The sequence below is a fragment of the Coturnix japonica genome, chromosome 5, assembly GCF_001577835.2.
Source record: "Coturnix japonica isolate 7356 chromosome 5, Coturnix japonica 2.1, whole genome shotgun sequence".
NCBI classification, from domain to species: Eukaryota; Metazoa; Chordata; class Aves; order Galliformes; family Phasianidae; genus Coturnix; species Coturnix japonica.
The window spans coordinates 23,409,755-23,433,731 of record NC_029520.1 but is presented as its reverse complement, the minus strand read 5'-3'; the positions used below and the strand labels follow the sequence as shown (position 1 = coordinate 23,433,731).

Genomic DNA, 23,977 nt, shown 5'->3' with positions numbered 1-23,977 from the left:
CTGGTATTTTCTAAACAACTTACAGAGTGAAGATAGTATAAAAAGCACAATATGCACAATGCAGCACTTACTGTTAAATCATCATGTAGCATCTGTTCATCTTTGAAAAGGAGTGTGCTCTTCTTTCTATTATCCAACCCTTCCTCAGCCTCCTCTTCTTCCTCCTCTTCCTCTTCCAAGTGCCCCTGTTCTTCACTGAAAAAGTCCCTTCTGAGAGGAAGAACACGTGCAAACCTATGGGAACTCTTCACCAGAAAATAAGGGAACCGTTAATTTTGGTGTCTGCAAGTAAATGTCATTATGCAATACAGGACACAAGCTTGTCAGTCTGAACTCCACACTGGACAGATTGTTTTTGCTCTTGATTCTACTACCAAACAAGACAGCACATAAAATCAAACTTAGCCCAAGAGAGACGAGAGAAATTTAGGAAATTACCTTGATGTCAACTTCAGCTTCATCTCTCACAGTCTTCTCATTAGCGGCATCTATGTCCCCAAAAATTAAGGTCCCATTCCGACCAATTTTCACTTGTTTCTTATACGTGTAGTAGAATTCCACACACTGAGCCACTGTCTTGGTTTTTATCTGGTGTTCGGAAAACACAGAAGTTCAATGTATTGCATGGTTTTAAGAAAGTTTTTAAACAATCAGTAAGGGTGCAATAAATACACCCTGTGCTCTTCTTTCCCTAGCAGTCCCGATCTCACTACAACTGCTGTTAAACCCTTATTTACCATGTTCTCTTCTCCTGTGTGCCCCATCCCACAGCCCATTCCCTACTGCCAGTGCTATTCATTTTGAAGTCTACAAGACCAACTTCCCAAAGAAAAGCTGGTCAATGTAAAGGTGACAGAACCTGGCACTTTGTCTGCTTACTGCACCTCTTAGCATGTGAAACATTCCAACTGAGCTGTCAGGCTTGAGGGCAGCCTTTCAGTTTTATGGGAGAGTTTTATTTTACAGCAGCACTTCAGAGCAGACCAGAGCAGAATACCGTTCCAAAAATGGAAAGGAAGGTTTGCAGTACTTTCCTGTTTTGGCCACATGCATTTTACACACATACAGCAACAGACAATTATCAGTACAGGCCTATGACCGTCTACATATTCTTTATCGGGGATTATTTTGAAACTTGGGAGTATATTCTTAATTTCTAGACTATTATAACTTAAACGCATTTTGGATGTTTCATTCAGAGAAAACAAATACAGCTCCCGATTCTGTGTTTTAAGTCCTTCAAGTGCTTTCCTCTCACTGAGGTGTCATACCTCATGAAAAACACACAGGAACGATCATTTTAAATATCAGCGTCACAGCAAAAAGAACAAAATGATGCATCATTCACATATCCTTCTTTGGTCCTTTTCATCAGATTTGTTTCTGTTTAGTTTTATAAGCAAGCCCTTTAAGCTGTACTGGAACATTACCAGCATCTATAAATACACCCTGTGGAAGCGATATCTCTGCTATGTGGACTAATGGAAGAAATGCAGAAAGTACAAGGGTTGAGTAAACAACGACAGCAAAAAACAAACAAACAAGCCAACCCAACCCCTCCTGTTGTAGCTATCTCTGGTGGGATTTTGTGCTCATCTCTACAAAATCTTGTGTGCTCAATACTGACGTTTCAGAAATATCAGGATTTAATCTCCTGTGTTAAATGTTCAAACATGAGAAAATACCATTGCCATAAAAAACGACAGCAGTAAAACACTCACCAGTTTTTGGACCAAGAAAAAGTCTTTCTTGTAGATTGCAATGCCTTTGTTGAAAAGCTTCTTTTCAGCAACTTTCCAACTGTCTGATCCTGCAGATAAAAAAGTTGCAACTAAGTCCTTGCAATGTCAAACGTTAACTCTTCTAGCTAGTTTTTCTTAAAGAGTCCCTTTAAAAAAAAAAAAAAAAGGAATGCAGACATAGAAGGGTACAGTCTCACTTTGCACCTCATCCTACATAACTGCAGGCTGCTTTTAACCCTTCCCTTACTGTTTCACTTTGGCCCTCCTCTCACATCTTCATTTTAGATCTAGTACTCAGCCCTCCATGTTAACTCAGTTCAGCTCACTAAAACCAGCTACTTTGAAGAACTACAATATTTTTCAACTAAACAGCAAGCTTAACAGATGTGTTTTGTGGTGACTGAGTCATTAGATATGAGAAAAGGAAAATGGTAGGGGCAGGAGAACAGGATCTTCCCTTTCAGCAGCAATCCACGATACCAGATGAGACATAACAGCAAACAGTACTTGACAATTTATAACATCCTAAATATGTTAAGTATTCTAGCATCCTTGCTTCCAATAACAAACATTCTGGAATCTCCTCCTCCCTTATAGATATACCAAAGCAACAGCATTATAGCAGCAGTATGTAATAATGAATAAATGCAATTTCTGTACTTTGTGGCAGCAGCTATAAAATGTCTCTCTGTCACTTTGCATTAGGACTCTCAAGTGGCTACGGTCACTCTAGATCACTGAAATAGTGTCACACAGCCTAACAATTCCTAACTAGGTACGACACTAAAAAGACAGTTTATGGCTTATACATTTCACAGAAACAATGACAGGCATCAACAGCTGGCTGAGCTCTTCACCTCCTCCTAGCTTTCTTCAGCATGCTTCAGATCTCTTCCCTCATAACCCTTCTTAACTCCACTGCATGGAAATCCACGCCAGAGAAGCTGTGACCCTGAGGTTACCACAGTCTTTCCTTTAAGAACTAATTATTTTTCTGCATTCTCCATGGCTTAGTATAAGGGATCAGATTCCTTTTTCTCCAGCAAAGAAAACCAGAATTCACACATATGCAAAGTCATAGATGCACGTGTTCTAAGAGATGGAGTGTTTCTTACATTGTATCATGATTTGCACATGCAAAATTCCTGGCAAGTCATCATCTGACATACTTGGGAGAACTGTGGCCTTTAAATCTTATCATAACGTTACAGACTGTCCCAGGAGAAGAAGAAAATATGGAAGAAATCCCTTAAGACATACAGGCAGCACAGAGTTATTCTGGTTAGCAAACCTGTGTAGTGATAATCTGCCAGAGGATGGGTAGGTGATCGTACTGGCCCCTTCAATAGCAGCTTGGTCAGAGTTCCCTAAAATAAACAACACAAAAATTGAAAACAAAGATGTTGTAATTGTTAATCCACTCCTTTCTGGTAAGCTGATTGAAAAGAAGTTCTTCTCTTTTTCCTACATCAGAGTTAATACTTGTGACATGAAATGGGACAACTTTAAAATCACATTTTTGACTGTTGTAACAATCAGAAAGATCAATGTGATGGAATAGTGATACAAAAGATGTAATGAGAAAGGGACCGACACAATAGAAAGGTATTAGAAAAGAATAAGTTCACAGGGAGTGAACATAGTAGAGTAGTTCAAGAAGAATACTTTAGGGGCAGCAGCATCTCCAAGGGACATTAAGCAGTGTGAGCTAGAAGCAAGGGACAGAGTCTTCAAGGGGCTTCCATTCATTAAATAACAGGTCACCTGGCCTTCATTAAAATCTTTCACCACATCAAAGCAAAAAGGTGGGAAGACTCACCAGAACGCTTCCCTTTTCTTCATGTAAGAAATGCAGTGCCAGCTCCTGGTTGGTTCCACCCCCAGGAAAAATGCTTGAGCATGCAGCAGCTAGCAGGCTTTCCACTGTTCCCACAGAGATACCAAACAAATTCAGATTAGAAGATTAAAATCAAGTTTCCTAGAGAATTCACATGACTAATTATTTTTATTTTTTTTTGAAGCAGAATTACACATAACAGAAGATAAAACCAAGATGATGAGTGCATAAACCTTGCAGATTTATTTGGGTCAGATTTGGGCAAAGGAATTAATTAGACAGCAAGGTCACAGAGCAGAGTGCCACACACAGCACTATTTACATATGGAGATTTTTGCAACTCCTGTCTCCTTCACTGTTTTCCAATCTTCCTTCACCTCAGATTTTTTCAATCCCCTCTCAATTCTATGATCTATGCAAAGTTTCATTTCATAATACCCTTTTTATTATGAAAAAATTCTTCCAAGACCACCCACACTCCCTCTTCAGCATCTGTACATGCCACAGCCTGTGTGCACCAAAGGCAGACAGCTACTCTATCTGCTAACTAGCTGCCACGGCTCCTGCTTCCTCCTCCTGACTAGTGTCTACAACTTGATTTTCTCGAATTCTATTACACCTAGAGCATCTGTTTAAAAGCTAACTACACATGGCACTCAAATGTTAACCAAGACAAGGAAGTTTTGTTGAATGCAAGTCTATCTTTGACACAAAATAACGTTCTCATTTTATCTCAATAAAGAAAATCTTATCAACCATCGAGCCCCCACACACAATCCAGAAAAATAAGTTTTAGTCCTAAGATTGCTATTAAGACCATTTAAATATGTGTTGATAATTAGCAGCTCTATTTTAAGTTATGCCTACAGCAGACATGTGGTTACCTCTACTACAGCTGTAGTAGAGTGGCACTCAGACCTATGCATCAGCCTTCCCACATTCTTACCATTCTGTTGGGTGACTCTGTTGGTTTCCAGGTCGCCCCATGGCTGCCATACAAGCTCTGCTTTATGTTCATCAGCTGCTGCCAGAGATCTGTCTTGGAGTGAAGGGATTTCTGCTTGGAAGCGAGTTCCTACATTTATACGCCTGCAGAGAAGATAAGTCATGGTCAGGTAATTTCTACAATATCCAAACAGTCTACATCTCTTTTAAAAACACAAATTATGGAGAAACCAAAACTCAGCAAGCTCTGCAGTATAGCAAGAACAGGTACTGTACATTACAACTGAAAAGATAAGAGGTCTTATATTCACTATCAGTTTCCATTATCTTACCAATCAGTGGTTGGAATCATACTTAAAGTAGGGTCTCCTAATAACTGCTCAGAAAACTTCCTTGGCAGTAAGTAGGTGATGGTGAAATAACATTCAGATATAACTAACGTAACAGAGAAGCTTTATACAGAACACCACATACTGCCTGTCATCTTCCCCAAAACATCATCTCCAGTTCCAGTCAAAAGTGAAGTGCCAGGGATGCTGCCTAGTGGCATGGCATGGGGATAACAAAGGCAGCTGAAAATGTTCTACCTGTAACACCTGCAGTTTTAAGTGTTTCAGGGTGTCTAGAAAACTGATTCAACACAATAGATACTGCTTCTGAAAAATAATTCAATTTCATACATACTGAGAGTGGAAGCTGCATGGAGAATGAAGAACCCTAGAAAGAACTCAGTTTGGTTAGAGTATTTTACAGGTACAGAAGTCTATTAAAACTGTAGTTTTTCACTCATTCACCCTTTCTTGAACATCTACCTTCAGTCTTCTTGATTATTTTGTTGAAGAGAAAAATAAAATATACTGTCTGATTATCTTATTGGGGATATACAGCATGAGAGCAGAACAAAAAGCAAGAGATTTCATGCAATATTGATAAAATCTTGCTGAAAGAGAAAAAAAAAAAGCAAAATAAAAAACCCTCATACATCCTCATTTCAGCACACTGTGATGGACTACAAAATGATATTGGTATGGAATATTCTGCTCACTATTAGTCTCACCTGTTGGTATGGCATGCAGTTTTACAGCGGAGGAAAGGGCTATGGTTTCTGACCCACCCTAGAAGGCATAGCTACAAGTAACTGACTTTGCTGTCAAGTGGAAACAGACAAAAAGTCAGTTGATACTTAGGGAAATTTGGGAGATTTTATGTCCCCAGACAGCGACTCTTCTGGCCTCATTTGTGAGAGGGAGAGTAGCAGCTGGAAGAACCTGAGGAAAAGAATGCAAGCTAGGAGTGATATCTCAGAAATGACCTTTTATTCTAAAACTAAACATTGACTATTGTGTCCCTAAGCAGTAAGAGCCTATGTGTAGTAGTACCTGTAGTATCCAAATAAACCAAGATTTCCACCACAAAAGCTTAAGTAATCTGATTTAATATGGCCTGCTCCAAGTAGGAGCTTGGACCAAGTGACCTTCCAGGGTCCACCACAGCTAAGTTATTCCATGACTCCCTTTAACGTGGATGCCTAGATTTCAGTATAGCAAAAGCTATTGCTTATAATCAATGCTGCTGGGACACCTTGTGATACAGTTCCACGTGGCATAGTTCAGAATTGAGGCTAGATGAGGAGTGACTACAAGGAAGACTTAAAAGGAACTGAACTACAAGACTCCTAAGACACTCAGATGTGTGACACCAGCTGCCTATTAATCTACTTCACAGACTGAAGAATTAAGCTTCATTAGCACATTTCCTACTCCAAATCTCTGCAATCAAATAACCTTTTAAGAAGCATTAGCAGAAGGTCTGACAAAGCAAGCAATTAAAAACACAATATGTGGCAATCATAAGCTATAATCAGCTTCTAACAGGACCAAGGATGCAAACCAATGGATCAAATTGTGCTTTTTTTCCCCTTTTTCTTAAAATAATAATATTTTTTAAATGTTTCTGGACATCCTTCCTTTATAGAAGATGCACCCACATAACAGACCACAACACTACTGCACAAATTAGCACTGAAGCAGTAAACTAATTACTTTGACAACACAGAATGACATTACTTTGATTTTAATATCTAAAGTTTTCTAGTCTGCCTAAACATCTGTTCACTAAGACCCAAGATTACAAGATAGCTCTTTGCACACTAATGCAAGTTAATTTTCTTTTGCCAATAGGAAGTTCAAAGTCACGATGGCTTGAATTTTATAGTAACAAATTGGAAAAATTTCATCCACAGCTGAATCCACAGCCAATATTATGCCATTAACTTCAGCAATTTAAACCATCGGGGGCAACAACAAAACTTAGTAACATTATGCAAAGATGATCAAGATCTGCTGAGAAAACAAAAATGTCTGTTCAAGAAGAGGTTCACTTCAACCAACAACAAAACAATGAATTAAACTACTGTTAAAACAGATTAAAACCAAACCAAAATTAAATCATTAATAAGATATAAGATATAAAACATTAATAAGATATGCTGCAGTTAGAGCAGAGATTCCTGACTGCAGGAGGTCAGAAATGTAGAGTTACATGAATGTTATTCACATGACTATCGCTGTGCCATACATCTTTATGCTTAGATTTTGCAAGAGTTCAAGCAGAAATGGAACTATCTTGCAGTTCTGTAGGCCCTAATTCCAACTGATAACATTTCCAGAGTTTACAAGGGTTGTGCAGAGACACTCATAGCTCTGCTTTTCCTGACAGTTTTAGCAGAACTGGCACCAAGCCTAAAATTGTAACTGCAGTTTCAGTATTTTCAAATTGTTCTCTAGTGCCACTGGGTTTTAGTGTCTGAGCTTTCACAGCACACAAACAGCTAAAAAGATTAATTGAGCTTATTAGTTCAGGCCACACACTGCATGCAAGTGGCTACCATGCTTACAGACTGAGCTGGCCTAAGAGGGAACTAAACCACGTTCGCATTTGTGCTGAAGCTAATACGTACCACATGGGTAACTTGAAATCTGAGCAGCCAGTCTGAAATCTAACTATATTTGTCCTTATTCTTCTTTGACCTTTCACTAAAGGAGTATTATTTTCCCACTCTCAAACAATTATAGAGCTTCCAAATACATGTACATAAGAAAACGAGACACTGAATTCACTCAGCTAACCAATGCTATTTCAGCCCAGAGATGGCTCCATAGTAAAAGAAAGTAGGCAAAACCACCAGAATTTAAAAGTGCATTTGCCCAGATGTTATTTATTGCACAGAGTTGTTTTTTCTAAAAGGCCATTTATATTTTGAGTCACTAATAGGAATAGCTTTAATGTTTCTAAGAGGATATATCAACTATATATGGAGCAGGTCAAAGGTTTAGGAGTGGGAAGAGAAGCAGGTTTACTACCAGGCTAAGACTCTGCTGGGTACTTACGGTTCAATGCTGACTGGAGTGGCTTCTCCCACCACGGAAAGAACAGGAGGGGTCACCTCTGAACTGTCTGCAAGGCAAAGAAAGAACTGCTCAGACTCATCTCATGAGATATGTTCTTCACACAGCTTATAAATCTGTCAGAGGTATCCATATTTCAAAACAAGCACCCATATGCTAAACAATTTTAAAATGCCCAAGAAGAACTCACCTTTTACATCTTACAAATAACTACTTACTGCCCACTCAGCCCAAGATAATGACCGGCTGTTATAGAAAATGAACTGACTTTTCCATTCCTGAGAATGTCAGTAGGGGGTGTTGGAGATTACTTGTGAATGCATCTTAACATTTATGGACTGATGGAAGGAGTGCTGCAATCCCTTCATCCTAGCTACCCCAACTTCATCACCAATAAATCTTATTTTGACATACTCCAGAAGTCATGATTATCCTTCTATTGCTCCACAGTTCCTAAGCACAAATCAGACAAGGGAAGAAGGGAAAGAAAAAGTGGAACTTACTTGATCTAAGCAGAGTTCTGTGAGCACTTTTAGGAGTCATTGGAGGTGGAACCGGATGACCACTTGAAGAGAGGATAGCATTAAAATACAGCCCAGATCCTTCTCTCACTGGACTAAGAATTGGTGGAGGAGTGTAAGGAGGTAGTTCAAAGTTTCTATCAGAAGGATGGTCTGCCAGACGGACAGGTGACCGTAAGTGGCTCTGATATGGTGTAATATTAGAATAAACAGGTGGTGCAATAAAGGTGCCAGCTTTTGGTGGTATGAAGAGTGGCTCAGGTCTTGGGCGCTGCTTTGGTTTCCGGGCAAAGCCCTCTGCTTCATCCTTTGGAACAGCATGTTCGTGCTATTAGAAAAAGGTTACATAATTAATTTCATTATAAGCCCTTAAGTCACATGCAAAATTTCAGCAAGATTACAACATTCTTCCATATCAGCTCAAAATCTGGATAGGGATAGGGCAGCTGTGGAGGGTGGGTCTCAACAATTAGCAAAGGTAAAAGGCAGAAGACAGTGGGGAGCTATAAGGGAACTATTAGGTAGCAACACTATCTCTGAGTGTTTATGAAGCTATACTGCACAGGAATCACAGATGTATCTGCTTCAACCTTTGAAAAGATGGTGACAATTTGATGGTAGCTAGAAAAGAGCACACATAAGTGTGGCAGAATTCTGACACACATACAAAGTGGTATAAGATAGAGATAAGAGAATAGCAGAAAATATCAGTGTTCTCTTAAATGGTTGTGCATTAAATGCACAGAAACCTCCTTAGATGCCTGCCATTTATTTTTTGTATCAAAATACTATATTATACTTCTCAAGAGATGGATAAAAGAGTTTAGAAAACAAAAGCCCACCGACCACCAATACACTGAAAGGGAACACTCAAGTACTGATCTCCAAAACCTCAGAAAGAGATTTCAATTTCATAAGAATAAATCTTCAGCTTCCATTTTATTCATTCTTGGAGATATATACACACTACTCACAATTCATTACTAACTATACACATATGGAAAACGAATTCTTTTCTCAAGGAGACAAAATATTTCTTTTCAGTGTTATTGTCCATCTGGCTTTATTTACTCTACCGTTTAGCAGTAGAGCATTGGTTGAGTGTACTAGTAGTAGCAATAAAGTCACAAAAAGCCAGTGATACCTCAAATATATGGCAGCATTATGAAACAAAAAAAAAGAAACTAAACATTGTCCCATCCCAAGTTCAAACCATGAGACCAAACTACCTTAATAGAAAAGTTTGTGGGCAAAATAATACATAATTAGAACTAACAGCTATGGTTCTCTTTGGTTTCTTCACCTGCCCATACCTGATATGAGGTTTCCATGTTAGTATTACGATTAGATCGCCTCCGAGTGACTATCACAGAAGGCTTGCGTTCACAAGGAGTTCGATCGTTTGTTTGGCCTCTCTGGAGTTTCCCATCCTCAGACTTCTCTTTTTCAAGGTTTTGCAAGTCAATTTTTCTCACTGGCACAGATACAGGAATGATAAGAGGCACAAGGCTGCTGTCCTCCCGGGCTTTTTTGGGAGCTGGTGAAGAACTGGCAAATTCCACAACGCTTTTAGCAGCTGTAGGTCCTGGAGCTGCTATCAGCACACTTTTCTTCTCTTCTGGAGTATCCGATTCCTGAGAAGAAAGATAGATTACTTAAAAGTTCTGTAGTACTTGCATAATGAATCAGATGGTCTCTCACTTGCACAGTATATCAAATTTCTCAATGCAATTTGCAGGCTGAAAGGGATTTGAAAAGCATTATTGGAAGAAAAAGAATACTTGACAACAATATGATCAGCATTTGTTAGAATTAGTTGAGGATTCCCTCAAGTCTCAAACACTTTACCATATAACTTCCACAAAGGTTCTTCAGTTTTAGTAATGACTATAAGCTGCAAATTTTTAAGTTCAAATATTAGACTTCTGTACCAGAAAAGACTGAAACTTGGTAACATTAAATCTCTCATAAAGAAAGAAAGAAAAAAAGCTAGGTTTCTAGTGTATTTTTTTCCAATTTACTCAACAGAAGCAGCTTTCCTTATTTGTAAGCAGAGCCTTTGAGATTCGCATCCCAAACTGCCCAAAGAACTTTTGTTCAGTAGAATCAACAAAGCATAACTAGAAGTCAGCATGTTTTGCACTGGTGTTACAGCTTCCACATCTCTGATTACTTTTATTCATGGAAGTTCTAAAAAACTGAGCTTCCAGGATGTGAGAATGGATGATGAGTTACTGAACAGACACATGGGTACTGGAACACCAAGTAACTTCAGATACCATTAGATAAGCGATTTCTACTACTTCAAATGACTATCTGCACGTTCATTCCACTCTAGGACCACTCCTTCAAAGTAATTGCCAGTTCACTTGGAAGCCAGATGTCAAAGGACAAATTTCAACAACACCTCCCTTTGGGGATGCAAACGTCCTTCTCAAACTCCAGACAAGCATAATCTAGAAGCTGTAGAAAATGCTTCTTCAGGCACTTCAGAACATCTCTCAAACGTCATGCTCTGTTTGGAAAGCGATTATTATGCAAATTCATTCTCTATCAGAGTCACAACCTAATGAGGAATTTACGTGAACAGCTTTATGAAATGGAAACTAAGGCATATCATCTCTCAGGTACGATGAGAGATCATATGCCACTAAGAACACATAATCCTAATAAAAATCTTAGCATAAGAAGATTCTGTTGTAAGGTTTCAAAACCCTCCTGTTGTTTCAGTGTCGTTACAGATCAAGAGAGCTGGCTTTCACTGGAGAGTTAATGTACTAGCTTTAGCTGGTGCACAAATAACCAAACAGCTAGAAGGACTAGACTGAAGTCCCACTTCGATAATATATTTGTACTGAGAGAAGGGCAACCCCACTATCACAAGATGCCAGAGCTTGAAGCTGGAGCTCTAGACTCTCCAAGAGGCCTAAATCCAGGTGCTAAGCCTGGGCAAGTAAAATCAATCAGAACTAAGAGATTTAGGACTTCCTACCTGCAGGATATTTTATTAGAGTAGCACAGGAAGCTTTATCCCATAAATGGCACAGGAGTTTCAAAATTTGGCTGCTTCTTCACAGACTGGAGGTATCATCCCCCATTGTGTGACAATGAAACACAGAACTGATAAGTCACATTTGGCATCAGCTGGCACAGACTGTGCTGTAGAAGGAATTAATGAGCTTTGAGAACCTCCCTTCACTCCAGAACGGTAACTGGTAGCTTTGATTTTGGAGTAAAGCTGTTTATTTGAATAAAACTAAATTTTCTAAACAGTTTGCTTACACCCAGAGGTAGGCAAAAAGGAATCATCACACAAGGGACAGGACCATCATTTGTCAAATTGCTAGTGATTTTCAGCCAGTTCAGTATCCCTATTACAGAAGTGGTGGTAGGAGGGCTGCTGGACAACTCCAACAAGTGCAACCTGTTGCATTTCCATTTAGACTCTTGCATAAATACTGATGAATGCACTACTGGCCTAGAATCTTTCAGTAGATCTACAGAAACCCATCAGTCATTTTGGTACTGACCATGTGTACTCCTCAAGTCACCTCTAAAAGAAGTCACATGCAGCAGATATATTCAAAATGAAACAGTAATACTAAGAGTTGAGATTTCACTGCAATCTGTAAGCAGCAAAAAAAACAATTGAAAAAGGCAGACACTGTAGATGGGCAGCTCTGGTGCAAAGCATCATTTATGACACTGCACATATATTTTGATACTGCTGTCCAAAATAATGTTTTCACATATACATGCACCTTCTACACTGGAACATTCCAACAACTAATTGAAATTATGAATATATCTTCTTTCATCAATAATTTAATCCTATTGTCTTTGTCTTGCCACTGTGTAGGTCAGACTGAAGTTTGTATCACACCTGCTGGTGAACAGCTTGTTCAACTGGTACAAGAGCAAAAAGGATTCACGACAGTGACAGCCACTGGTCACTGTACAAGACCCCAGCTCTTTTATTCAAGAAGCATATATCTCTATGGAAAAACCAATCCCAGCCACAGGCAAACTAGGAAAAAAGAATATTGACAGAAGGGGGAAAAAAAGTAATAATTCCTTCCCTTTGTTGTCTGATTGGTCAGCAACTTGAGCAGCAAACCTGTAGGTAAAAGCAGCTCATGCTCTAACAGCTGTATTTCATCACTCCCTAGCAACAAAGCTCCCAAAGAAAAGTGTATCTTAACTTCTCCTAAGAGGGACCTGTTGAAAGATTAGTCTAACCACACCCAAAAGAAAACTGCAAAGCACACCTCATAGACAAACAACAAAAATGCTACCGCAACTTTCTCCTGTGCTAATGTTGAGCCTTGCCATCTTGCCAAACTGTATTCACACTGGACAGTTAGACTGATGGAACACTAAAAGGATAGTAGAGAATTACCTTGTCACTCAATACAATTTCTTCCCTGTTCAAGTCCTACAGAAAATCTACATGCAGACTTTGTCCTCAGATTTTCAAACTCTGAGCAGCTGCTGCTGGCCATTCTCATGAAAAAAAAGAAGGTACCCTTATGACCAGCACATCTTATTAAAGTAAATTAGGCTTCCTTAGGCTTTTAATTTATGTGAAATATTGAACAAGCAAATAGCATTAAGTCATTTTAGATAGTACAATTTAGAAACACCTCAACATCTAAAACTGAAAAATAGCAGGTAAGTAGTAGCCTTAACATAAAAGAGAATGGTCAAAAGATACTGAGCTGTTCATATTCGTCACCCTACATTCCTGATCAGCTTGAAGCCTAAGCAGAAAATATTTGGTTTTTTTAGTCCTGAACTAAAATTTCATTCAGTATTAGTGAAGTATAACTGCCCTTATGACTATACAGAGCTGTCCCTACTGCACTGCAGCACTTCTTGCATCAAGAGACAATCTGATCCTGCATAGCACATAAATTCATTTGCATTTCAGCCCTATTTTGTTGTCTAAAACAGCCCTCACACTACACTGGCTAGGAGATATGCCTTACCTTCTGAAGAGAAGCCAGCTCAACAGCTTTTTGGGCCAAAGTTAGCAAATTGGCTTCTTGAGAAACACGCCGTCTCCTTCGTGTACTCTGGATTACACCACCCCTAACACCCTGAAAGTCATTAGTTCTTGGAGTGTTTTCTTCTGCTGCTACTGGCTGTTTCTCTGCATCTCTGCCATTCTGAGCGATGGCATGCCTGTCCGTTTCCATCTGGCACAGTTCACTATTGGCTAGGACATCCTTCTGCCCCTGATCCATTCTCTTGGGATGTGAATAGCTACTTTTGTTATGGGTCAGTGATTCAAGTGGCTGCTGCAATGGGACTTCTTGCTGATGTGTTTGCCAGTGATGGAGAAATAAATTGCCAGATTGTTCTTCTGCCTGCTTGGAAGCTGTCACTTCTCCTGTAGATGTCATCAGGGCACCTTCTTTAGAGAGTCTCCGTGACCTTCTTGGAAAAGGAATCTGGGTCTGAGGTAGCACAGTCTGTTGGTTCTGCTCTGTTAGAGCCTTGAATAGTTCCTGGTTCCTCTCTGTTTGCTGAAACTGGTGTGCCATCATGTGATGCTGAGGTGCCGCAGCTGCCACATGAGGCTGTGCTATGGAAGTAGTTTGCTGTAGACCAAAAACTTGTGTGGCAGCCTGTTGTTGCTGCTGCTGCTGAGGATAGAAATTTTCAAACAGTTGTAGCTGGGGAAGAGCTTGCTGTTTTTGTTGAGCAGTAAATGCTGGAGTGGAAGAAGCTGGGGCTTCTTGAAAGACATGCAATAATTCAGGAAGACCTTGCTTCTGGCCTTGGTGACCAAATGCAAGCTGAAAAGGCTGTAATGGCAGACTTTGATTCTGCTGCTGCTGTTTCTGCATCTGATGAAAGGAATTCATTTGTGCTTGCTGTCTAACCAGAGCTTGCTGCTCCAGCTGAGCCTTCTGGGACATCATTTGTTGGACTGCATCTTCATACAAATCCATCTGAGACACAAATACTCCTTTCTCTTGATTTCTTTTAAGGGCTTCTGGGTGACCATAGAAGCCCGGGGCACCTGCATTGGCATGGGGTCCTTTTGGATTGCTCCCAAAAACCATACTGTGGTTCCACATTGCAGATGGAGACTGCCAGTGGGCATCGCCTCTCTCTGGCAACCTGTTTCCCATTAGTGAATTCTGCCATTTGACAGCTGTTACTGACTGGGACATCATCACTGATTCTCCCCTATCTTGACTGTAAACTGAGTTCATCAAAGCAACATTGCTGGGGGCACTTGTTAATCCTGCTGTGTGAGGAATCTCCATAGTTTGGGAGGCTGGAATATTCCCTCCGTGACCATAATACTGTCCTTCTTTAAGCTGCTGCTGCGGCTCTTTTGATGACGCAGTTATATCTTGCTCATTAAAATAATTAATTCGTTTCCCAGTCCTTTTGGTTGAAGACTTTTGCTGAGCCTGAAGATTCATGATTCAGTCTATTCTTCCAACTGCACACACCGTATTTATAATACACCCATCCCTGAGACTGGGGGAGAAAAGGCACATAAATCTCTCTTTTCCATTCAGTATTAGTAATAAGGGGCAGGAAAGAAGTCCAGATGAAAGTGCCTCCACTTCCTTTTTCTATGTGCGCTTCTCACGCTTCTTTTCACTTTTATCCTTTGTTGTTCACAGGTCAGTAGGGTCCACTTAGTTGTAGGTCCTGAAATAGAGAAGCAATTACAGTGAATCATTAACAGATAAATGGAATATAAAAACTCATGCAATAAGCAGTTATGTGCATATCTGTCCTATTTCTGACGGAAACAAAGATCTGGACAGTGTGTGTAAGAAATAATAGATATGACTTGCCAAGAGAATGTAAAACAATTTAGTTTTACAAAGTAGATATAATACATTTGCATGATGCAATACCCAATTGCACACAGGCTTCTGACTAATCAAACTCTAAATGCTTTTCTCTTAAACTCTCATCTGGACAATTAGCCAGGATAATCTGAACTCAAAAACACAAAACAAAACAAAACCTTCATGACTCACCAAAGAGAAAAATAATGTGTCAGGCCACATTTCCCAAAGACATTCAAACACACTAAGGCTGCAGCCAAACACACAGCAAGATGCTCCAGTGAATGTTTTGAAGAAAAGAATCAGGCAACAGCCCATCACCCCCTACTAACTCCCCATCATTATAGTTGCTTTCTGTCATGGTTTTGGCTGGGATAAAGTTAATTGTCTGTATGATGATGTGTTTTGGGTTTTTTGTGAAAACAGTGGTGATAGCACACTGATGTTTTACTTATGGCAGAGTAGTGCTTACACAGAGAGCCAAGGACTTCTCATGCTGACCTACACAGAGAAAGCTGGGGGAAACAGGAAGCTGGGAGGGGGCTCAGCATCAAACTGACTAGAGGGATTTTTCATATAACATGGCACTGTGCTCAACAGTAACTACTGGGGAAAAGAAAGAGGGAACATTCGCAGTGAAGTTTGTCTTCCCAATAAAGTAAAACATGCGATGAGCCCTAGTTTCCTGGGAGTGGCTGAACATCTGCCTGCAGATGGGAAGTTGTTAATGGATTCCTTGCTTTGTTTCACTTGTGCACCTGGTTTTTGCTTTATCTAGCAGATTGTCTTTATCTCAGCCTGCAAATTCTTCCACTTTTACTGTTCTGATTCTTTCCCATCCCACCTGGGGAGACTGAGCAAATAGCTGTGTGGTACTGAGCTGCCCACCAGGCAAGACAAACCACACTACTTTCCAATTCAGAACTACCTATCGGGCATCTACATGCTGCAGAAAAGGGCCTGCTCAAGCTTTAAGATGGTTTTTTTCAACAGCTGAAAGCAACTGCTCTTGCTCAGGTCACACTCGCGGCAAAGCAGTTCAGTTTTACATTTAGTGAAATTGTTAAACTGTGAACAAACAAGTAATGATAGGCAAGTCTCTGTTACTGTCTCTTCTTGATATACACTTCAAGACAGATTGTGCCAATATAATTCTGAAAGATTTGTAAGATATTTTAAGATGGATTTAAGATATTAAGACATTTATAGCATACTTTTTACCATAAAATCAAGCTTCCTTTGATGAATGAACTTAATTCTCAGGCATCAGAGGCGCAGGTACAAACAACAATTATAGCTCTGTACCCCTTCAGGGATTTTGCAAAACATTTGAGACTTTCCCACCTGAGCTCAGCTGGTCATCAGGAATTATGGGGAAAACCTTTAGTAAAGCATCACTTGTAAGTATCAACTAAATGGCCTTAAATCTCAGAGACCCGAAAGCATGAAAGAGAAACACTTTTTTTGACTGACGAAAACAGGTTTGCAAATTCCCTATTACTAAAATAATACACTTTATTCCAGAGTCACAAAGTGTTTTAGAAACAAACATGCAGTTTAGGGATCAACTGCAGGAGGCACCTCTTCTTCCTTTATATGAAAAGGCAGTTTTCCTATTTGTACTGTACGTACTGGAAGGAATTTTCAAAAAAGAACAAGGCTACTGCTCAGAAAAACTGTCCTTGAATTTCACAAATCTGCACAAAGCTGCTAAGATTAACACACACACTCCATCAAAACCTGAAATAAATCCTTTAGTCTCTCTGTATAAGATGAAAAATAATAAGAAAGAACTATACAGCACACTAAAGTTCAGTAACTTGAGTTTCCTCAAAATGGATACGGCTACAGTGCAGGTTTTATTACTATGGCAGAGTTGGTAGTGTGTCAAGGAGGAAAAGACAAAGGGTTTAAATTAACTTATGCAATTTCCACCTTGGAGGCCAGGCTTGGCTCTGGTTCTAGTGGAACCATAGGCCTGTGTTTCACAGAGCAGTGACTCACTTCCTCAGTCTGTTACATAGCTGTTCCCTCTGCTCCCTCCCCCTTCACCCTGGCTACAAACCATGGATCTCTGCCACCGCATATCACAGAGCCAGGGCGTTCCTTCCTTTTCTAAGTGCAACTTCTCAGCTCATTTTCCAGTCCTCTTTCAACAAGACTAAAGGAACTCTAGGAGAATTTATGGACGTGTGATAGAAAAATATACCTTTTGAATTGTAACTAGTACATCAATGAGTGAAAACTTACTTGATGAAATCCCATTTCAAAATGTCATGGTGAAAAGAAAAAATATTCCACAACAGGAAACTGGTTGCATGATAGCAAAAACGTGGAGGTGGAAATGTTGGTATATGCCTCCCAGGAGTGTTAATGTTATTCTTTCTCCTTGCTTTTTGTATCTCTGCTAGAAATTTATCAGAGCTAACAGCTTAATCACAGTACATGATTAATAACTACAATAGTGGATTACTATCTTACTTTCTGAGATTATTACGAAGTATTTTCCCCCCAACCCAATCTTATACCAGTTTTGTATCCACTGATGTTTGTGTGCTTTTCTATTGATCAGTCACATAATTATGATAGAAACAACAGCACTTTTTGTGTGTATCAGAACAATATCACTAGCTCAAATTTAAACCTGTAACACATTTAGAAGCTCTGCTGAAACACATTTTCTACTCTTTGAGGAAGAATATGAAGATAATTACCCAAAAGCAGGTATGCAACTTCAACTCTTATTTAACCCTTAAAAAAAGAAACAAACAAATCAACCAACCAAACCACCCACCACACCCCTGATGCACATCCTAGTAGAGATGGCTGAAGTTTGCAACCACCACCTTTAAAACTATCCAGAAGACCTTTAGCAACAGAGTTCTCTATTGATGCATCTCTGTGTTGCACAAAGAGACTTCTAAAAACATGGCTTGCCACTTACAGAAGTTACCTTGTTGCTCTAGAAGATCGTAGCAATTGAAGAACTGAAGTTACAGCAGTACAAAAACTGAGATAATGAAGCTGACACTACCAGAGAAGAAAAGTGTTACAGGTACTTTAAACTAAAGGAAGTGAAAATTCCAACTCTCCCAGCTGTGTGCAAAAATAAAGAAATTGTAACTGAGAGGTCTCCAACAGGAAGGGACTTAGTGCATTTAGTGTTAGATGATAATATATCACAACATTAATTTTTATGATTTCTTGTAAGTCATCTTAATAACAATAGTCCATAGTTTAAGCTGAAGTGATAATGTTCAAGATGCAGCATGACTGTTCTGCAGGAAAGCTCACATTTGGCAGCTTGATTGGCTGAGCACAGCTAGCTCTATGACTAAGCAGGCTTCCCTCCCTGAGTTCAAGGGATGAGCTCATATTATCATCATCCGAACCAATTACCTGCTCTGAGGTTTCGTTTTACTCTAATTTCAGCACAAGACTCAGACTGAAGTAGCAAAGTGACAGCACACTTCCAGGCTTAAGTGTGCTTTGGAGCAGTGAATCTCTGACAAGTTCTTACCTTCAAACAAAGCACAGTGCCAGTTCTGATACCATAATTCCCAGAAGATCATGTGTCTTGTCTCCAGAAATACTGAGTTGTTATGATACTCTGCATTGCTTTTACACTGCACAGAGAGAAAGCAAAACCTAATATCAGTACACTTAGTTTTAATAACTGTAAAATCTGGCACACAGTGTCACCAGTTACTTTCACTTCCAGGAACTCCTGGCATGTAAGAACAACTTCCAACTTTTCTTCAGAAAAATGCCAACTGGATGTCACCTTCCTTAGTACTGCAGATATTTTTAGATTTCTAAGGGTTGTGGGCTGGTTTTTTGTTTGTTTTGTTTTTTTGGTGTGTGTGTGTGTGTGTTGTTAAGCTTTTTCTTCTAGATTAACAGGAATGTCAGATTAGATAAACATATTCAATGGATACTAATGCAGTATTTCATGGAATGAAAGAACATACAGTAAGTTACCTGTGGCACATTACTGAGAGAAGTTAGAGTTAGCATTTTTGGCTAAAATTTCTCCAGCATATCTGCACTAGAGCACTATTAAAGAAAACAGAAAGCATAGAAAATCCGTCTCCAGTTTAGGAAACGTCATCTGGAAGATTTAAATATATAATGGGACTGAAGAGGTCTCTCAGTTAAATAATTTTAAGATGCATAGATCTGAGGAGTGCAGGACCTAGGCATTCAGAGCCACTCACTAGGCAAGCAACAGCCATCAGGTTCCAGTAATAGATTTCACTTAACAGAAAGCAGCTTCTGAAGAATTATTTAGGCATCCTATCCATTGCAACCATGCAATCACTATTTATCTTTGGCCTGGAGAGCTTATTATAAAAACTTTTTAGTTCCATGCATTTTTCTTAAACTAACATTAAGAGGTTATTAATTTGATGGACAAGCAGAAAATATCCCATTGTCATCACTTCTTATTACAAGTCTTTCTTTACATCTCTATTTAACACTTTTTCTCTGTATGTGTAACAAACACTCATCATTACTTCCTTTCTTTACATGCTATCTTCCATTAAGTACAAACATACTTCACAATTTCACATACCAACTTTGTGACTTCACACACTGAAGTAACATGAAACACTACTCTTCAATCTATCTGTTGAGGGCCGTGCAGTCCTGTGCTTTGCTCAGTTATCTGCCACACCTCCTACATTTGGCACGATAAGCAGGTTAACACTGTGCAGATTCCTCATGTCTTTTGGGATTGTTTGCAGGCAATGTTCTCTGACAGAGAATGGTAGAAATGACTTTGGAAAGACTGATTTCACCTTAAACCTTGGAAAAGCTAAGGAAGCAGAAAATTATAATAAATAGTAGAAAGCATCTTCTGTTTCACCACTATAATCCTAGCTTTTATGTATTTCTTTTTTCTTTTTTTTTTTTTTTAATGTGATAAACAAAAAATGTTCAGCCTCACAACCTCAGATCCTTGCAGGGAATCTGTCAAATTAGAGAAATGAGATCATTTCCCCTAAACAAAACCCTCCTGCTGCCAGCAACTCAAATTACTGATCTCCCCTTAGAAAGCTCAATTACTTAATGTTAATTAACAGATTCCAAGAATAACTGTTGCATTTAAGTCAAATGAAGAAAGCTAACCAGTGTCCTGAGAGAGCAATCTAGTAGTCCTGCTTGAACTTGCTCATCACATCATCAAATCCAGTATGTATTAAACTGGTAAAAATCATGACACACATTTTTTACTCATGAGGAACAGAGGGGAAGGAACTCACTTCTGAGATCATGCAACAAATCAGGACAAAAAAAAAAAAGAGAGATCAAGAACAAAATATTGAATACTAGTTATCAGTCCTCCTCCATACCAAGAAGGGTAAGAATAGGATGAGCTACTTACATTCACATAGTAAAGGCAAAGAAAATTGAACTCCTGCAGTGCAGTAGCAGGACAGAGATAATTCAGTGGGTGGGTTTTGTTTCTGGTTTTGTTTGTTTTGTTGGTTTTTAATATTTTTAAATGACTGGAGATTTATGGCATTTCACAAACGAGGTATTTTTCCAGTGAACAGAAATTGGTCTCTTATCAAACTGCCACAAATTGCAACAGTCTTGGGTTAAGACCCAAGGCAGTGATGAAAATATGGGACAATTTTTGTGTTTGGTAGAGGATTTGCAAAGCTTTTGCACAGCTTGTCCATGTCCTATGCATATGAAAACAGCTTCAGTCTCTCCCTCAGAAGCCTCTCCCACACACGTACTTTGACACATTTTGTTTCAGACAGCAGCATCAGAATTCCTACAGATTGTTTGCAGCCTCCCACTCACCACCTTCAGACACCTTCAGCAGGAAGGTTAACAGCACAGCTTTCCCACAGGTTGCCCTAGGAGGGAGCAAGGGAAACTAGAAAATAGACATTGCTTGTAACCTCAATAGAGGGCAAAGCACAACAATCTACCTGATAGATACAGGAAGGAGAAGGCTGAAAGCATCTGAGTAACAAGAAAGCCAAGTTCACGAAAGCCAAAAAGGTAATGGAGAATGATGGTTTAATGGCCCTTTCAGTGTGCTTTATGCAGTAGGGCATCTTCCACAGATGATTAGAAAGCCTGTCTCTGTAGTGAAAGGCGTGTTTTCCAGGAGTCTAGCACAACAGAAGAGCAGCAACAGAAGCTCAAAGTGAACAAGAAAAAATTGAATGGTCTCCAGTTTAAAAGATGACAGAAATAAGCCAGGTATCAGCTACTCCACCCTTCCTAAAAAGAGACTAATATTGAGAATTGTATCAGATGGAAGCCTTACAAATCAATGCCCCAGGAAATGGGAAGGCTAATTGTTTAAACAGCATAGCAAAAAAAATGAATGTTTTACAGCTTGCCCTTAATTGGAACTAAAGGATCAAAGGAAAATGGCTTCACAGGCAATGACAAGAAGCAAAAAAACAATCCAGAGAACTTGAAAACTTTCACCATTGCTTGAAGGGTGCCTGCCTGGGACTAGAACACACACGTCCAAGTGAACAGACATACTAAAGCCTTCTCTGGACAATGAAAGTTTTCACATAACTGGTCTATTTCTATTGCAGAGGAAGGCAGAAGCGCTGACTGACTTCCTCAGGCACAGCACAGTTAAGATGACTTTGCTAGCACTTCCACTTTCCCATTTTCAGAGGCTGGGAACTGATAAATATGTATTAAATCACTCAGCGTGCATTCAGATGTGAAATCCATTCCATTAGCTTTGTGACATGAAGCAGAGGAGAGAATGGCTGTGCTGAAGGAAGATCAGGTATCAGGTATTACACCACCTTGTGTGATGAACTGCTGATGCTATTTACGTCATTCCAGACACACAGCATTATCTGCTGATTATCTACAATGAGCAAAACAACACAGAATGTATAATTGACACATTGCTTGGGACAAATATGTGCACTCAAGAAGAAGGTACTAACTATACCAAACCAAGGAGAAATACAAACCCTACTGAAGTAAAATATTCTGGTCTACTGAACTGAAGGATGGTAGAGATTTGGAGCGGCAGCGAAAACAAGTCCTCAGGTATGTTATTTAATTGAGCAGTTTTCCTTTACATTTGAATGGTCCTAAAGATCACCCAAGCATGCACTTTGATTATATTTTGGCCTACTGCTTACACCTAAGGACATAATTTTTCCATTCTCCAACTAAGCATATTGATGTGTTTGACTACAAGGTATGTTACAGAGAGAAAGGCTATTTATTTTAATATCAATGTTTGGAAGCACCATGGATGTGTCTCAAAAGAAAATTTCCAGGTAACAGTTATATAAAGAAGGGAGTTCTGCATCTTCAAGGAACCTGACAAAATTAACCTATGGTTTGGGCTGCCCTCCTCAGTTCAAGCTGTAAGCTCAGCACAAGTCTTGGAGGATTGCTTTTCAATCTCTGTTATTTTCCACTTAGTTTTAAGAAGATGAAAAAGACACAAAAATCATCACAAAGAAAATATCTATTAAGAGCTGATTATTATTTTGTCCTTACTGGCATACACAAACATATCCACCAGAACAAAATCACACAGATGAGGAAAGACAGCTATTAAAGAAACAGAGTGGAATTCTAACGCTTAATAGACATAAAAAACTTAAACTATGAAGGGGGGAAAAAAACAACAAAAAATGAATCCATTTTTGAAGGAATTGACAATGTTGTTCCTAGCAGCTCTTAAAAAGGAACTACACTGAATACAAATTAGTTTCTTAGTTTAATTTATCCAAGCAAAAGTTTGACTGGTATTTCCAAAATAACTGAAGTTTTGCCTAGTGCTCATCCTGAGATAACAAAAGATCCATGATTTGCAGCAGATCCTTAGTTGTCGTCTTGCACTGTAGCAACATACAGTTCTCGGAGAGAACAATGAGAAAGAGACAGCTACGTAAACCAGACTTTTGTAAACAAAAATGCAGGAAAGCCCTTCTTGACAAATGGCTTTAAAACACAGGGCAGAATTACACTTTAACAAAATATATACAGAGAACATTCTAAAATTAGTTAATGTTTATAAACTGTGCTGAAGTTTGGAATATTAATTATAATCCATCATCGTGACAAATACCGTGAACTGAAATACTTTAAGCAGCCTTAGAGAGCAGAGAGAGCAATTAAGGAATATGAACCACTGCTTCCAGTCTTTGTAAAGTTACTCGAATGTCCTATGCCTTCCCACTGGAAACGGGTTAATAGTTCTTCTAATTGTAAGCTCCTAGATAGCTATTTTAAGCTTTTTTTTTCTGTTATGTTTGGAGCTGTCAGGGAAGGCAGTTGCTAGCAACAAAGAGAGCAATAGTCACTGCAACATACAGGAATTACGGAAGGCTCTCTAAAGTCAGAATGGCAGAGAGCAAGCCAAAAACTGCTCGTTCTCACATAGCTGACATAGCCACAGTGCATCCTTCACTCTACATACCTCTCCCACCACAAACACACCAGCTGCAGAACTGGATGGATACACCCCAGAGACAGACTAAATCCCTCTGCACTTTTGCCCTGGGTAGAAAATGCATGTGACCGCATTAGACTATAGCAAGAAAGACTGCTGCAGATTCAGTTATTTCCATCTTGATTTCTCTAGTACTCCAACACAAAGCCAGACAGACATCTAGGTGGCCCAGTATACAGAGACTGGGTACTTCACCCATTCCTTCAAGAGTTTGTAAGAGGTAAGAGCCTAGAT

At 39.3% G+C, this 23,977-nt stretch overlaps 1 protein-coding gene across 7 annotated transcripts in view; it reads right to left on the bottom strand.

Moving 5' to 3' along the window:
- Positions 1-23,977, bottom strand: part of MIDEAS (mitotic deacetylase associated SANT domain protein) — a 59,191-nt gene that overhangs the window by 7,486 nt on the left and 27,728 nt on the right. For 5 of the 7 annotated variants that reach the window (XM_015864589.2, XM_015864588.2, XM_015864595.2 and 2 more), the window contains 11 exons: positions 18,794-18,899; positions 13,441-15,127; positions 9,766-10,086; positions 8,435-8,780; positions 7,914-7,980; positions 4,526-4,668; positions 3,562-3,665; positions 3,034-3,109; positions 1,722-1,810; positions 439-588; positions 72-245 (listed from right to left, as the gene is read on the bottom strand). In XM_015864589.2, the coding sequence (XP_015720075.1) occupies positions 72-245; positions 439-588; positions 1,722-1,810; positions 3,034-3,109; positions 3,562-3,665; positions 4,526-4,668; positions 7,914-7,980; positions 8,435-8,780; positions 9,766-10,086; positions 13,441-14,892 (2,922 nt within the window). In that variant the 5' untranslated portion in view covers positions 14,893-15,127; positions 18,794-18,899. Of the gene's footprint in view, positions 1-71; positions 246-438; positions 589-1,721; positions 1,811-3,033; positions 3,110-3,561; positions 3,666-4,525; positions 4,669-7,913; positions 7,981-8,434; positions 8,781-9,765; positions 10,087-13,440; positions 15,128-17,523; positions 17,644-18,793; positions 18,900-23,977 lie in introns of those variants that run through there. The other 2 variants (XM_015864594.2, XM_015864592.2) reach the window with 2 other exon arrangements.